The 13252-nt window shown below is 36.6% G+C and overlaps 1 protein-coding gene across 17 annotated transcripts; it reads right to left on the bottom strand.

The window, feature by feature from the left end:
* Window positions 1–3046: 3046 nt before the first annotated feature.
* On the bottom strand, window positions 3047–13205 carry LOC6640333 (zinc finger protein 665). Of its 17 annotated transcripts, none has more exons than XM_023181949.2 (12): window positions 12485–13205; window positions 9945–10081; window positions 9775–9866; window positions 8772–9080; window positions 8163–8359; window positions 7872–7977; window positions 7468–7792; window positions 7240–7404; window positions 7019–7166; window positions 6826–6944; window positions 6160–6757; window positions 3047–4021 (listed from the first exon to the last, which is right to left on the bottom strand). In XM_023181949.2, the coding sequence occupies exons 1-12, from the start codon at window positions 12611–12613 to the stop codon at window positions 3779–3781; spliced, it is 2568 nt and encodes an 855-aa protein (XP_023037717.1). In that variant the 5' UTR covers window positions 12614–13205; the 3' UTR covers window positions 3047–3778. The 17 variants fall into 17 exon arrangements, with proteins under 17 accessions (XP_023037717.1, XP_023037718.1, XP_023037719.1 ...); XM_023181950.2 differs by having other exon boundaries at window positions 6826–6941; XM_023181951.2 differs by having other exon boundaries at window positions 7875–7977.
* Between the last annotated feature and the right edge of the window lie 47 nt (window positions 13206–13252).

The raw sequence follows: 13252 nt of genomic DNA, 5'->3' as shown, positions 1-13252 counted from the left end.
CAAAAATTAAAATGGAAAATATATAAACTGTCGCACAGTGGAACCTGCTTAAAAATTCAAAACATGCGCTCAATACAAACCCAAAAACAAAAACCTCTAGAGCATATGGGCTTGTTGGTATGTTGAATTGAAACTGAAAACATGATGCACCCATTTGTTGCAAATACCCCAAATTGGGTGCTGACCAGTGCTTAATTACCAGGGCACATTGAAAACTGGAACACTGTGCCTCAGATAGAAATGATGACATACCCAAACACACACACACACACTGGACAGCCATCTCACATCTTTTCCTTGGAATTGAAATTGAGTGTTGCTTCTGAGAGTGTGCTGGAAATTTATGCGACAAACCGAAATGTTGCTCGGCTCCAAGTTCAATTAATTTCAATTTAACAATTCAAGGTAACAGAAAAACAAAACCAAAAAAAAAAAAGAAGGTCCATGTCAAGCCCTTATTTGGCAAAAAGCATTCGTTTAAATTTACCTCTCTGGTAATGCACTTTTAGGGCAAAAGAATTGCATATATTTTTGTAAGGAAATTGCATGAACATTTAAGGAAACCAAAAATGACGTAATTTTCTGTAAAAAAAAACAAACACAAAACTTTTACAATAAATAATTAACAAATTATAATATTACTGCTGATGTATGAATGAATTTTGTAACCATATAGCTATATTCGATCAATCGTTTTGAATGTTAAGCACTTTGCCTACGTGCAAATTTGGCCAACATGTTGATTAAGCCAAACCTAAACTATGTATGACCATATGGCGGCCTGAAATTTTCGCTTTAAGCCAACAACGTGACTTTTTCTTCTTGATTGCTTGGAAGTTGCTTGAACTATTATCTATCTGGGAGGAAAACAATTAACAAAAAATAGAAGAAACAAAAAATAAGAATTGAAATTTTTCCCTGTTTATCTTATCTATGAATAACTTTGCCTAAAGCGCCAAGAATTATAAATTATATACATATATAAGTTGGTTGGGTGGGTTAAACACACACATTTTTACTCAAAAAGACCTTGTGGCCAGGTAAATTACTAAAGAATTAACAATAGTATTTCCTTATTATTACACACTTGTTGGCAATAACTTGGTGACTCTTAAAAATCGTCGTTTTTTTCTGTTTAAGTAAATGCCATTAATGGATTGACTCACTGGGGCGTAGGTAAATATTTCTTTTTGTATGTTTAATCAGCAAATATAAAAACCAAAATATACTATTTATACCACATTGACATACTGCTGCACATTTGTTGTCCGAATTGTCTAATCTTAACATTTATATATATAGTATAGATTTGAAATTCGCCATGTTTGTACAAAATTTTTGCAGTAATCAAGTTAATTTCTTTTCTAGATAACCTACACACATAGCACATTCAGAAAGATAGCAACCGGCAAAAATGAAAACCCCTCAACACAATGTGGTAGCTGCTTTTAAATGTTTAAATTACTTCCCTGAATGAAAATATTTTTACAAAGACAATAATTAAGCCATAAAAGAACTGATTGAAACAATCAGCTCTTAAGTAAACCAAATGAATTTCCCTTTCTGCTTTCAGAAATGTCCCTTCTTGGCTTTCTCAGTGGTTAATGGCCTTGCCCCTGATTACTTGACCTTGTACTGTCCAATATGATAGTAAGAACCCTAAAGGACTTTGACTTTTGATTAGCTTTAAATATTTGGGCGTTTCGTTTTTTGATTAATGGTTGAATCAGCGTTTTTGTTTCCTTTTAATATACATACAAGAGATTGTGTAAGGAAAACTTGCTTTTCCAACTGCTAACTCCAGTTGTGACTGAATTTTTCTTCACAAAAACCTGTTATTTGCATAACACTGACTTGGTTAATATTAATGAGTTTATTGTCAATACTCATTAGTCTTCTCTTTAGACTTGTTTGGCCAAAGATTCAAACATTTCTTGACTCACTTATTACCAAAAAGCTTAAGTTCCACACAAATCACTAATGCCTTAGTTTAATCAAGTCAAAGCTTTAAATTTGTTTCATGTAAACGTCAAAACGATTTACTTATCCTTAAATTCTTTCTCAACCGTCTGTCTTAATAACTTTTAATCAACTAAAATTGTAAGCTTCATTCTCTGTCATTACATGGAGAGAAAAACATTTGTAAATACAATTATAATTTTTCTTTTTATTATTCAATATTTTGTTTTGTATTTTTATTTAAGGCTTACATATTAAAATATATGCTTAAGTTAGTTTCATTATTTATTGTTGTGTTTTTTTGTTATTATTATTATTATTTTTATTTATATGGTTATAATTGTTTCTGTTTTGTAACTGTTGTTGTTGTTGTATTTGTTGCTGTTCTTGTTGTTGTTGTCTGCCATCTTATGCATTTTTCTTTGTATTTTTTATTTTTTGCCAGAACTTAAGGTATACGTTATTTTTTTTACAGTGTGATATTGATTTTTTACGTTTGTTTTTCCTACAAATTTTTCTTCTTACAAAGCGTGCTTTGTTTTTTTTTCGCATATACATATATATATAATTTTTATATACTATATATATATATATGTAAATTGGTATCTTTCGATTGTGTTTCGTGTAACTTATAGCTAGAAATCATTTTCGTTTTATCTTTTCTTTATTTTTAGTTTTGTTGTTGTTGTTTGTTGTTGTCGGGGTTGCTTTTTATGTTGAGAGATATTTTTGTTTTGTTTTTTTGTTAGTTATTGTGCCAGGCACCTACATTTCAAACTCCGGCTATAATTCACATTCAAAAGACCTGTTTTATTTTGTTTTTTTTTTTTTTTTTTTGCTCCTGACTTCTACTTTCTTTCATTTTTATTTTTAACTTTTTGTATGTACAAACGAAATATATAGAAGTGCACCACCAACGCGCTTGTCTGGCCTGGCCTGGTCTAGTCTAGTCTAGGTCTTTCTCTGTGATCTGTGGTTGGAGCTAAAAGCAGAGCAGAACAGCAGATCAGATCAGATCAGACGCACGCCTCCACGATTTCTTTCGCCCACTACACATAAACATAAGGATAGCGGGGGAGAAAAGAGATCGTGAAACATTGTGTGTTTATTGTTATTTACGTACACATATCTCTGAGTGCAATGCCTGCTGTTGTATTTTCATAATCTATTATGTATTTAAGTGTGTGTGTGTGTATGTGTATTGTATGTGCTAAATATTGTTGTAATGCATAAAACCAATTTAAAAAATGTTCATTTACGTTTTTCTTGTAAAAACTTTTAACTTAGACACACAGGTTCTTGTTTTTTAGATGCGACCAACACATCACAAAATTAACAGATACGTTATATATATATATATGTATGTATATATATGTATATATGTATGTATGTGTGTAAGTGTATAATTCTATACCTATATATGCATTTACATACATATAAGTATGTGTATAACTCTAGTTAACTAATTAATGTGTACAAAGTAAGTTTATACTTAGTTTAAAGGCTAAAGGCTAATGCTAACTAAAAGATTATTACAACTAAGGGAATCGCTTGCAAATGTCTAAGTGTTGTTTTGGATTAGGTTGTGGGGTAGGGAGGGGTGTGTTCTGTTTTTTTTTTTTGGGGGGGGGGGTGTATATATTATTCTCAAGCAGCTGCCCTTCTCTCTTGTTGCTCTACGTCTCTGCGTGAGTGTAGAGTGTTCCAGTGTGTGTGTATAAGTGCCATGTATTTACAAAACCAAAAAATAAAACCTTTAGGATTCCTGCTTATTTTGTCTCCTATATATATGTATGCCTCATCCCGCTGCCTTTCTGCCTTATTCGTTATTCATTCCGGATTGTTGTTGCTGCTGCTGCTGAGCTGCCTGATCCTCTTGCAGTACATTACGGCATATCTCGTACTTGATAACTTTGCCATGTGCCATATGACCATCAGGTATTATTTGCACCTGCACTTGCTGCTGCTGCTGCTGCTGTTGTGTGGTCTGCTGCTGTCCAGTTGCCGTTGATGTGGCCACTACCACCTGTTGTTGCTGTTGCTGCTGCTGAGCATTGGCCTCCTGCAATAGTTTTACAAAAACTTTTAGCTAATTTGCTCTCACATATGGCCAACAAAAAATTTACTTAATATCGTAAATTGGACTAAACTAAAAAATACGCTCAGGCACATAACTAAATTAGGATATCCAAAATAAACAAAAATATGTATGTGATAGGAAACAACAGGCACAGACAATAAGGTGAAAAAAAAGAAAAAGTCAACAACAACATCAATATAACAAAAAGTATAAATCATATTTATTACAATATTTAATAAAGTAAGTGTAGATAGGACTAAAATTTAAACAAAGTTATTTTAATGCTGTGCATTAAAGTAGCTTTGTGAAAACGTTTAATTAAAGGAGAAGAAAAAAAAAAGAAGACTTTAATTTTGAATTTTTTATACAGACCTAAAGCCCGCGCGATCACACTGAAGGCCCTTTTATTACTTTTTGCGTACGTATTTGTAGGATTTCTCATATATATATAGTAGTAGTAGTAGTAGGTAGCATAGGTATGTATACATATATATATATATATATATCGATCGATGTACATATATATATATTAACAATATATACATATACACGTTTATGGTTTTTCTTTTAAGTCTTTTGATTTATAATTTGCTTACATATACACACACACATACACACACACGATCACACACACACACACAAGCAAATACACAGGACTACACATGTAAATGTGTAGGTAAAGGGTATATATTTATGTATGTGTGTGTGTACTACTAGATCAACAGAGTTTATAGTCCGATTTCGAACAATCTGAGGAGCTATATATGTTGTGTCGCCTCTTGTGTGAATATATATATATATATATATGTGCGCTTCTTGTACGAGAATTTGAAGAATGGCATATTTTCGTTATATTTCTTTTCTTTTGTGTGTGTGTTGTTGTTTTTTGTTTGTTAAATTTGTTTTTGTTTATTTATTGATTTTTAATATTATTGATTTTGTATTTGTTTTTGCGGTTTCTTTCTTTCGTTTTTCTTTTTCATTTCTTAGTAAGAAGTAGTTGGTACAACAAGCTGCAAGTATTGGAAGTTAAAAGAAATCAGGTAATGCAATTATGTTCAAGTATTTAAGTATTTAAATCGAAATATATATGTATGTATGTAGTGTGTATGTAAAATATATTTTTAATTTAAGTGGGATAAAAAGGACGGAACGGAAAATCAACTAAAAGAGTTAATCAGAGTATACAAAAAATCTACCTTCATCTGATTAAAACCCAGCTTTTTTTTTGTATTTTTTTTTTAATTAAGTTGGCTTTATAAATTTTTTTAAAGTTTAATTTTTTTTTTTTTTTTTGGTTTTCTTCTGCGTAGTAAATAAACATAAAATGTTGTTCAATTTTCTGTTGGCCTAAACTCAAAACTTAAGTCTAAAGAATAAAGATTTATCTGTCTCTATTATAGAGAGCTGCATGAATGATAGAAAAATCAATTTGAATTAACAATAACAATATTTAAAACAAATTGAATGAATTGAATGACTTTAAAAATCGACTTCAAGTTAATAAGTGTGCTGACTAGGACTCACTATCAGTCGCACAACATTCAAACGAAACAAAACGAATTGAATGAGTTAGAAAGCAAGATAATGAGTTGCTCTTCTCATTAAGGATTAAGTATTTATTTGTATTGTATGTATATTTTTCAACTAGTCTGATCGGTGGCTCAGTGGGGAACTACTCAGACTACAATACTGTTGTTATCGGGTTCAAAAAACCTCCTACAGAGATATTTTTCAACTAGTGAAGTTATATTTAAAGGTATATCCATAGCGTATAAGGATTGGCAAATAATAGGATTAGGAAATTATGAAATCCTTTTTAATTAGATTTCCCAATATTTATCCAAAAATGTCCAATCCGAAACCGCACACTATAATTTTTGGTGAATTGAATAGTCAAAACTTTACCATTGGGTGTCAGAGTTACTTATTTTTGGACCTTTGACAACTACTTATATTTCCACTCTTTCATTTCTTTGTGTAATTGTCATTCATTCATTTGAATTCAATTCGAATTCGGATTCAATTGACTTTTACTTTTCTATTATTCATGCAGCTCTCTAGTCTCTCGATATGTCTAAAGAGTTTTTGGGGTAAATGAACAGAGCTAGCTAGCATACCTGTTGCTGGGATATGGCTGGCTTTGTTTCCAAATGCTGGCGCTGATGCAGCATCAGATGATTCTTCTGGAAGAATGCCTTGCCACACTCACAGACATGGGTGCGGACCGTGCAACCGCCGTTGGGATGTCGCCGATTATGCTGCATTAGACCATGCTTGGCAGCGAATCCCTTGCCGCAGCTGGCACAAAAATGCGATTTTGGTTTATTGGCCGGCGCAGCGGGAACAAGTTGTTGCTGCTGTTGTTGCTGTTGTGCGCCAACATGCTGCAAATGCTGCTGTTGTGTGGCATGCAATGGCATGTGGGGCACAGCGGTGACAACCTGCGGATGGGTCGAATTGGCGGCCTGCACCAGCGTGGTTTGTGACATTAACTGGCCGGTGGACGAAATAATTTGCACTGGCACCGGACTCTGTCCAACCAAATTTGGATTGGCTGCTACCACAGTGCCTGGATTAAGACTTGCCGTGCTCAGGAAATGTCCTGGTATAGCTGCCGTCAGGGCGCACAAATCGGTCATTAGGCTTTTATCGCCAGTATGCAAACGCAAATGGAGGGCCAATGCTTCGCGGCTATTAAAGGCGCTGCCGCACTCACTATAAATAATGCACAAAAATAGATTAAAACTCAAATCTTATGCTCATAGTGAAAATTACCGACTTACCGGCAAACAAATTGCGGTCTTGCCACACCATTGGCATCGGTTATGGACACTGTTACCGGATTACTGACAACAGTTATGGTCTGCGGATGCCCGGGGTGATGGTGAGGCTGTTGTAGCTGCTTAGGTAAGAAATTGTATAACTTTTAGATAAAAAATATTTGATACTTTATTCAGCAAATCAATTAACAATTACCTGTTGATTAGCTATTATGGTGGCGCTACTTGTATTGGGATTAACACCATTGTGAGCGGCACGAACATGCTGATGCAGTTCGGCCTTTGTGGGGAAACCCTCGCCACAACTCACGCAGGGATGCGCCTGCTCGCCCGTATGTACGCGCCTATAAAGATTAAGAAATTTAAACAAATTATATATAATCAATCTCTTTTAGTGGTCGATATCAATTCAATTACCTCATGTGGGAAACTAGTGTGCGCTTCTGAAGAAATTCTTTACCACAAATTGTACACGAATGTGGTATCTTGCCGTGTATACGTCCGTGATTAACCAATTGAAATTTACGTGGAAACGAGGCACCGCACTCAGAGCAAACAAATGGATTCAATGACCCGTGAAAGCTATATAAAATAGATTTTACATGTGAATAATTTTCTAAATATTTTGAATGATAATTAGCTTACCGCGAGTGCATAATCAGATGATTCTCCTGGGCAAAACTCTCACCGCATTCCTCACAGACGTATGGACGTTCGCCTGCGTGAAATTTACTATGAGTGACCAGATGACGCTTCAATGGAAATGAGCGTCCACACTCCTGGCACACAAATGGCCGTTCCCGGCTATGGACACGTGAATGCGTCAACAGATGATGCTTAAGGGTAAAACTTTTCTTGCACTCCTGGCACTGATATGGGCGATCCGTTGAATGCAACAGCAGATGGGTATTTAGGCAATGTTTGTGGGCAAAACTTTTACCGCAATGGGTGCAGATATGTGGACGTTCACCTGGAAAAGAAAAGAAAAACCAAATTACGATTAGACCCGCTCATATTGAAATGGTTAACGTATTGGGAACATTAACAACCACCTGTGTGGACGCGGGCGTGTGTGGTCAAATGATGCTTGAGCAGAAAGGACTTGCCGCACTCGTCACAACTGTACGGGCGTTCCTTCTTGATAGTGGCGTCCGTCTAGAAAATGTAGGGGAAAAAGGCAATTAGTTAATAACATTTTGCTCTAGCTAGTTGGGCGTGCATTTCTATCACAATTGGTTTGGAATTTTTTTCATTAAATATTGTTTCATTAATAGTTTTTGAGGAATATATTTTTGGTTTTTGTGTATATTCTTATTTATTTTTTTTTTTTTTAAGCTTACTTCGCTGAAATGCATTGATTCCTGTAGTTCGGTCTTTGGGGACAACTCTAATGTGCCTGGCTCCAACTTTAAGTTGGGTGCGTCGCCCTGTGAGTCCTCGTTCTCTTCGAGTCCTTGTATTACTTTCTGTACTTGAACTGAAATACCAGGAAGTAGGTCACCTAAGATTGATGTTGCACCGCCAACAGAATAGAAACCAAATTTGAGCGAAACGTAAAAGGAACAGAAAAAGAAACAAAAACAAAAGAAAAGAAAAAGAAAAGGAAGAAAGAAAAAACAAAATCAAAGAACGAACTCAAACCAAAACGCAAAAATTGGTGGTGATAGTGGGTGGGGCAAGGCAGGGCGGGCCAGGGCCAGGGCGGGGCGGGTGGAGACAACTCAAGCCGAATAATAAAATGTATTAAGCAACCAGAGCCGGGTAAATACCAAATGCCAGTTATATACAGAGATGTTTATATAGACGATAGTATGCATTATGCACAGATATATATATATCTTAGGTGGTGGGGTGGTGTTGATCCACAATAAAGTGCGGGGGGATGGGTGGTTGGGACATACGGGGCGAGACAGAAAGGTTTTTTTTTTTTGAGTTTGAGAGATGCTTACTTGGTGTCGCGCCTGGCGCCGTGCTATGATGATGCGCTCCGTCGGCGGTGGTGATTGTGTGCGTCTGATGGTGGCCGGCAGCGATGGCGCGCTTTATCAATATCTCATTGCACTCCTCTTGCGTTAGATGCAGTGCACCAATGGAACCGAAATGGGATTTAGCAGCAGCAGCAGCTGCGGCCCCCGAACTCAAAACGGTTTGTCCTGTTTTGGCATCAACAATGCTACCATTCGTCAATGTATGATGATGAGCCGTTGGATCACCGGCAGCTGCTGCAGCTGCGGCTGTGGCCTGATCGACCAGAAGATCTGTTCGAGTGTAAGGTGTGTGTGTGTATGTGTTATGTGAGTGTGTGTGTGTATATCAGCCCGCCACCCGCCGCCCGCCAAGAGTACATGGATGAAGTATGTTCAAATTGCGTGTGTGTAGCATGGATGGGTGGATCGATGGATGGATGGATTTGGATTGGATTTGGTTGTGGATTGGGTTAATTTGTGGTTTTTGGTGCAAAAGCCAGGCAAGACATACAAGCGCATATATATATTGAGAGGATTTATATATGGAAATACAAGTGAAGGAGCAAAATTGGAGCGAGTAACGAGTAACGGCAACGGTAAACGGTAACGGAAGATATGGGGAGTAAAGAGAGAAAAACAATCAATAAGAATTGATCAATTACAAAAAGAAAAACAAAAAGAAACAAAAAAAAAAACAAGAAAAATTACAGCGTGCAACACACAAAATGATTTTCTTTCGTTAAAGGGATTCCAAAAAATGACGATAGAGGCGCACCAACAAATGGGGACAGACGACATTCAATCAATTGAGAATTAACGATCCTGATACGAACCGAACCGAATATGGTGGTTTTGGGAAGGGGGAATTGCAGGGAGGAGATACTACTACTATCGTTACACTTTTTGACATCCCCTACACGACACGTGCGTTTTTTATGTTTGTTTTTCTTTTCGATTTTCTATTGATCTCACAAAGATCACTTACAGTTCTTATCGAGTGAATTTATACTCAACACCTGTTGAGTGGTTGAGTCCTGTTTCTTCACCACCGTCGAGGTGGCACCTGTGGTAATTACTCTGTGAATGGAGGAGAGAAAGAGAGCATGAGGATAGTGAAGAAGGGGTCAATCAAGCTGGAGGGTGGTGGGAACGCACCTTTGTGTACCGTGCGGAAATGAGGAATCGTTCACCAAGAACATGCGACGCACAACATTCGCCTTATTGCCAGCCAGTGCACCTTTAACATCCTTTTGTACGGCCAATGATCCATCCGTGGATAACAGATAGGGCATCTAGAAATGGGGTTTTTGGGGTTTTGAAATATATGTAGATTGTGGATGCAAGAGTGATTCTTTTGAAATCATGTTATTTTGTGTTAGTTCTTGTCCCCAAATAACCGATTTAACTGGAATGCAATGGTCTTAAAACTTTTTAGTAACATCATGTGCCCAATATATTTTGTTTTTGCTTATAAAGAGAGACAGAGAGAAGGCGAAAGAGTACAGTTGAGTCTTCTGTAAAGAGTTAATGTGCTTTGAACTGATTTCAGTTTTTTTTTAACTTTAATTAGAAGGAATTTACACCTGCAAGACGGCGGCAACAGTTTGCCGAAAATAAAAAGGACCGTAAAGGCTTTAAGAGGAAGAGAGCACAGGGAAGAAGGTGGAAGGTGACAGAAAAGCGCGCGCTTTTTTTTCTGTTGTGTGTTTGTGCAAGTTGGACTCTAGAGAGAGTGAGTATGTGTTTGTTTTGTTGTTGTTTGTCTCCATGTGTGTGTGTGTGAGTGTGTGTGGGTAGAGGCGCCAAAACTGAAACGCAAGTGTAATCAAAACACACGCACAAAAACACGCACACCAACAGAACACGTCAGCATTTGCGTATGTATGCGTTAGATGGGTCCGCGAGAGAGCATAAACGTGTGTGCGTGTGTTATCATCATATGACGGCGAATTTAGCAAATTCGCTCGTCGCACACATACAAAGTGAAAGGCCGAGAGTAATTTTCGCGCAGATGCGGCGAATTCATTTTGCTTGTATTTGTTGTTAGGCTGTCGTCTGTACAGTGAGCAAAAATAATGAACACACATACGAAAAAATTAGCACTGTAGATGGCGGAAATTTGATTTCCCAATTAGTTACTGGCTAATTGATTTGTAATTTGATTAAAACTCATCAATTTTGTTAACATCCTATCCTAATTTTCTATATAAACGATAAGCTTGTATTTAGAATGATAAAATTGTTCATTTTAAAGAATAGTCAAAATTCTTGTACTCTTAATTCTCTATAAAAGTTTGCGATTGTATTGAACTTTTCAATATTTGGCCAGGGATAAATAAAAAACCACAACAATTTCAGACAAAAATGAGTCTTTTAAATTTCATAGAAAGGCATTTCGTTTTGTAATAAAGTCTTTCAATATTCTATAAAGTTTTCCATCGAAAATATTTAATCAAAATGTCTTGCTTTTGGCTCAAAAGTTGGACAACTTAGATAACACTTGAATTTATGGGCATGGTCGTTCATGTCTGTGCTTTAAACCTTTTGGGGCCCACTGTACTGGAGCGAACTCAACTTTTTGGGACCAACAATAATAATTGTAAAGTAATAATTAAAAGCAAAAACAAACAAACAAAATTAATTACGAACCCAACAACAACAAAAAATACCATAGAATGAAAATATTAATTATCTTAAATTAAAATTATAGGTAAATTGTAGTTGTAAATAATTGCTTTTTGTATTATCAACTGCTTTTGCCGTGTATTGCCAATTGCACTTGCCTCTTTCGAAGACTAAACCCACCCCACCACCTTCTTCTCAGTTCATCATCTCACGCATTCGCATCACATGTGCGTGCTTGTCTGTGTGTGTGTGTGTAATTGTGTGTTTGGCAAACACACGCATACACGAAAAAATTTACAAATACCAAATTATGAATGTTTACGAATGAAATGGAAACGAAAAAAATTTGTAAAAGAAATTCTAACACACTCGCCATACACACTCACCCTACACTCACTAACTTACTCACATACATACATATTATGTAGTGTGTGTGTGTATGTATTCATTCGAGCGAACGCAGTTACATAAAAGTATATGTGGCTGGTTGTCATTTTTTCTTTATGTATTTATTCCTCCACGTATATCGTACGTGAAACGGCCGAGCGTATACATACACGCTAGATGGGCCGACGCACATATACATACACAATGGCGGCGGTCGGCGACAACGACATCCCACAAAAACTAGCGAGTGAGTGAGTGAGCGAGCGAGCTAACGAACTGGTATGTATGCGAGCGTACGTACGTAAGTTCATTTGTATGTATATATCTATATATATATGTATGTATGTGTGTTGGTGTGTATACATTCATATTTGTATGTATGTATGTATTTTAGAGACTTGTGTGTATGTGGCGGGCTGCCTTGTTGTTGGGGCCACATTCTGAGACAGAGACACACAACACGATTCTCTGTGGCCCACTATTACGTGGGCGGAGAGGTGAAGAAAAATTAGGATGTTTGTGGTGGTAGTGAGGGGGTGGCATCGATTTGGTATTTAGTTAACAGCTTGCACTTGCAAAAGCACTCGATATATACATATTATTCAAAAAGAAAAGTATAAGAATTCTTCATGCTAATTATAACTATGAAAAGGAACAACAATTAATTTCAGATTGGAACTTACCGATTCCCCACTAACGGTGTAATTAATATTTGGCGATATTTCCAATACCGATTCGGCGGTACGGCTGCCGTTGTCTGCAAAGCCCCAAGTGTAGCCGAAGGGCGGCGGATTGCTCTGTGCAGCGCACATTATAGAAAATGTAGCAATAAAAAAAAAGTAGAGAGAGAGAGGGAGAGGAGTTGGAGGTGGCGATGGCGGTGGCAGAGGTGTGTTGGAAGGGGGGAGAGAGAAAAAAGCGCAAAATTTCCAAACGCAAATGTATAATTGCACTTTTTCTGTTGCTTTTTTGGTAATTATATTTAGGTGTATGGTATTTTTATTTATAAATCACGTACAAAATACTAGCCTCCGTGTTATAAAATGGTCAAAACAATTCTCTATTTCACTTTTTCGTCATCACGAAGACTTTCACGACTCAAGAAAAAGTTGCGGGCGCCATTTTTTTTCTTTTTCCCTCGGTATGAAAAAAAAATTCACTTCGCAGCAGCGTCAGACGTCAGGCTCCGACTCCCACTCCGAAATCCATTGATAACGGGTCGCACTTTCAATTGTACATATATATGTGTGTATTATATTATTGTATTAGTGTGTGGACGCACACCATTGAAAGTTATATGTGCAGTATTTGCAATTAAATTTATAAACAAAAATTAACGCACACACAGTTTTTTGTTCACAGACACACACGTTCGCAGCAGTGTTGCCACAAGACAGATCGTTTTATACGGCAACACGGATTTTCTAAAAATCGATAAGCAACTAGAGACT

This window comes from Drosophila willistoni (genome assembly GCF_018902025.1).
Source record: "Drosophila willistoni isolate 14030-0811.24 chromosome 2L unlocalized genomic scaffold, UCI_dwil_1.1 Seg196, whole genome shotgun sequence".
NCBI classification, from domain to species: domain Eukaryota; kingdom Metazoa; phylum Arthropoda; class Insecta; order Diptera; family Drosophilidae; genus Drosophila; species Drosophila willistoni.
This window is presented reverse-complemented; position numbering and strand designations above follow the sequence as displayed.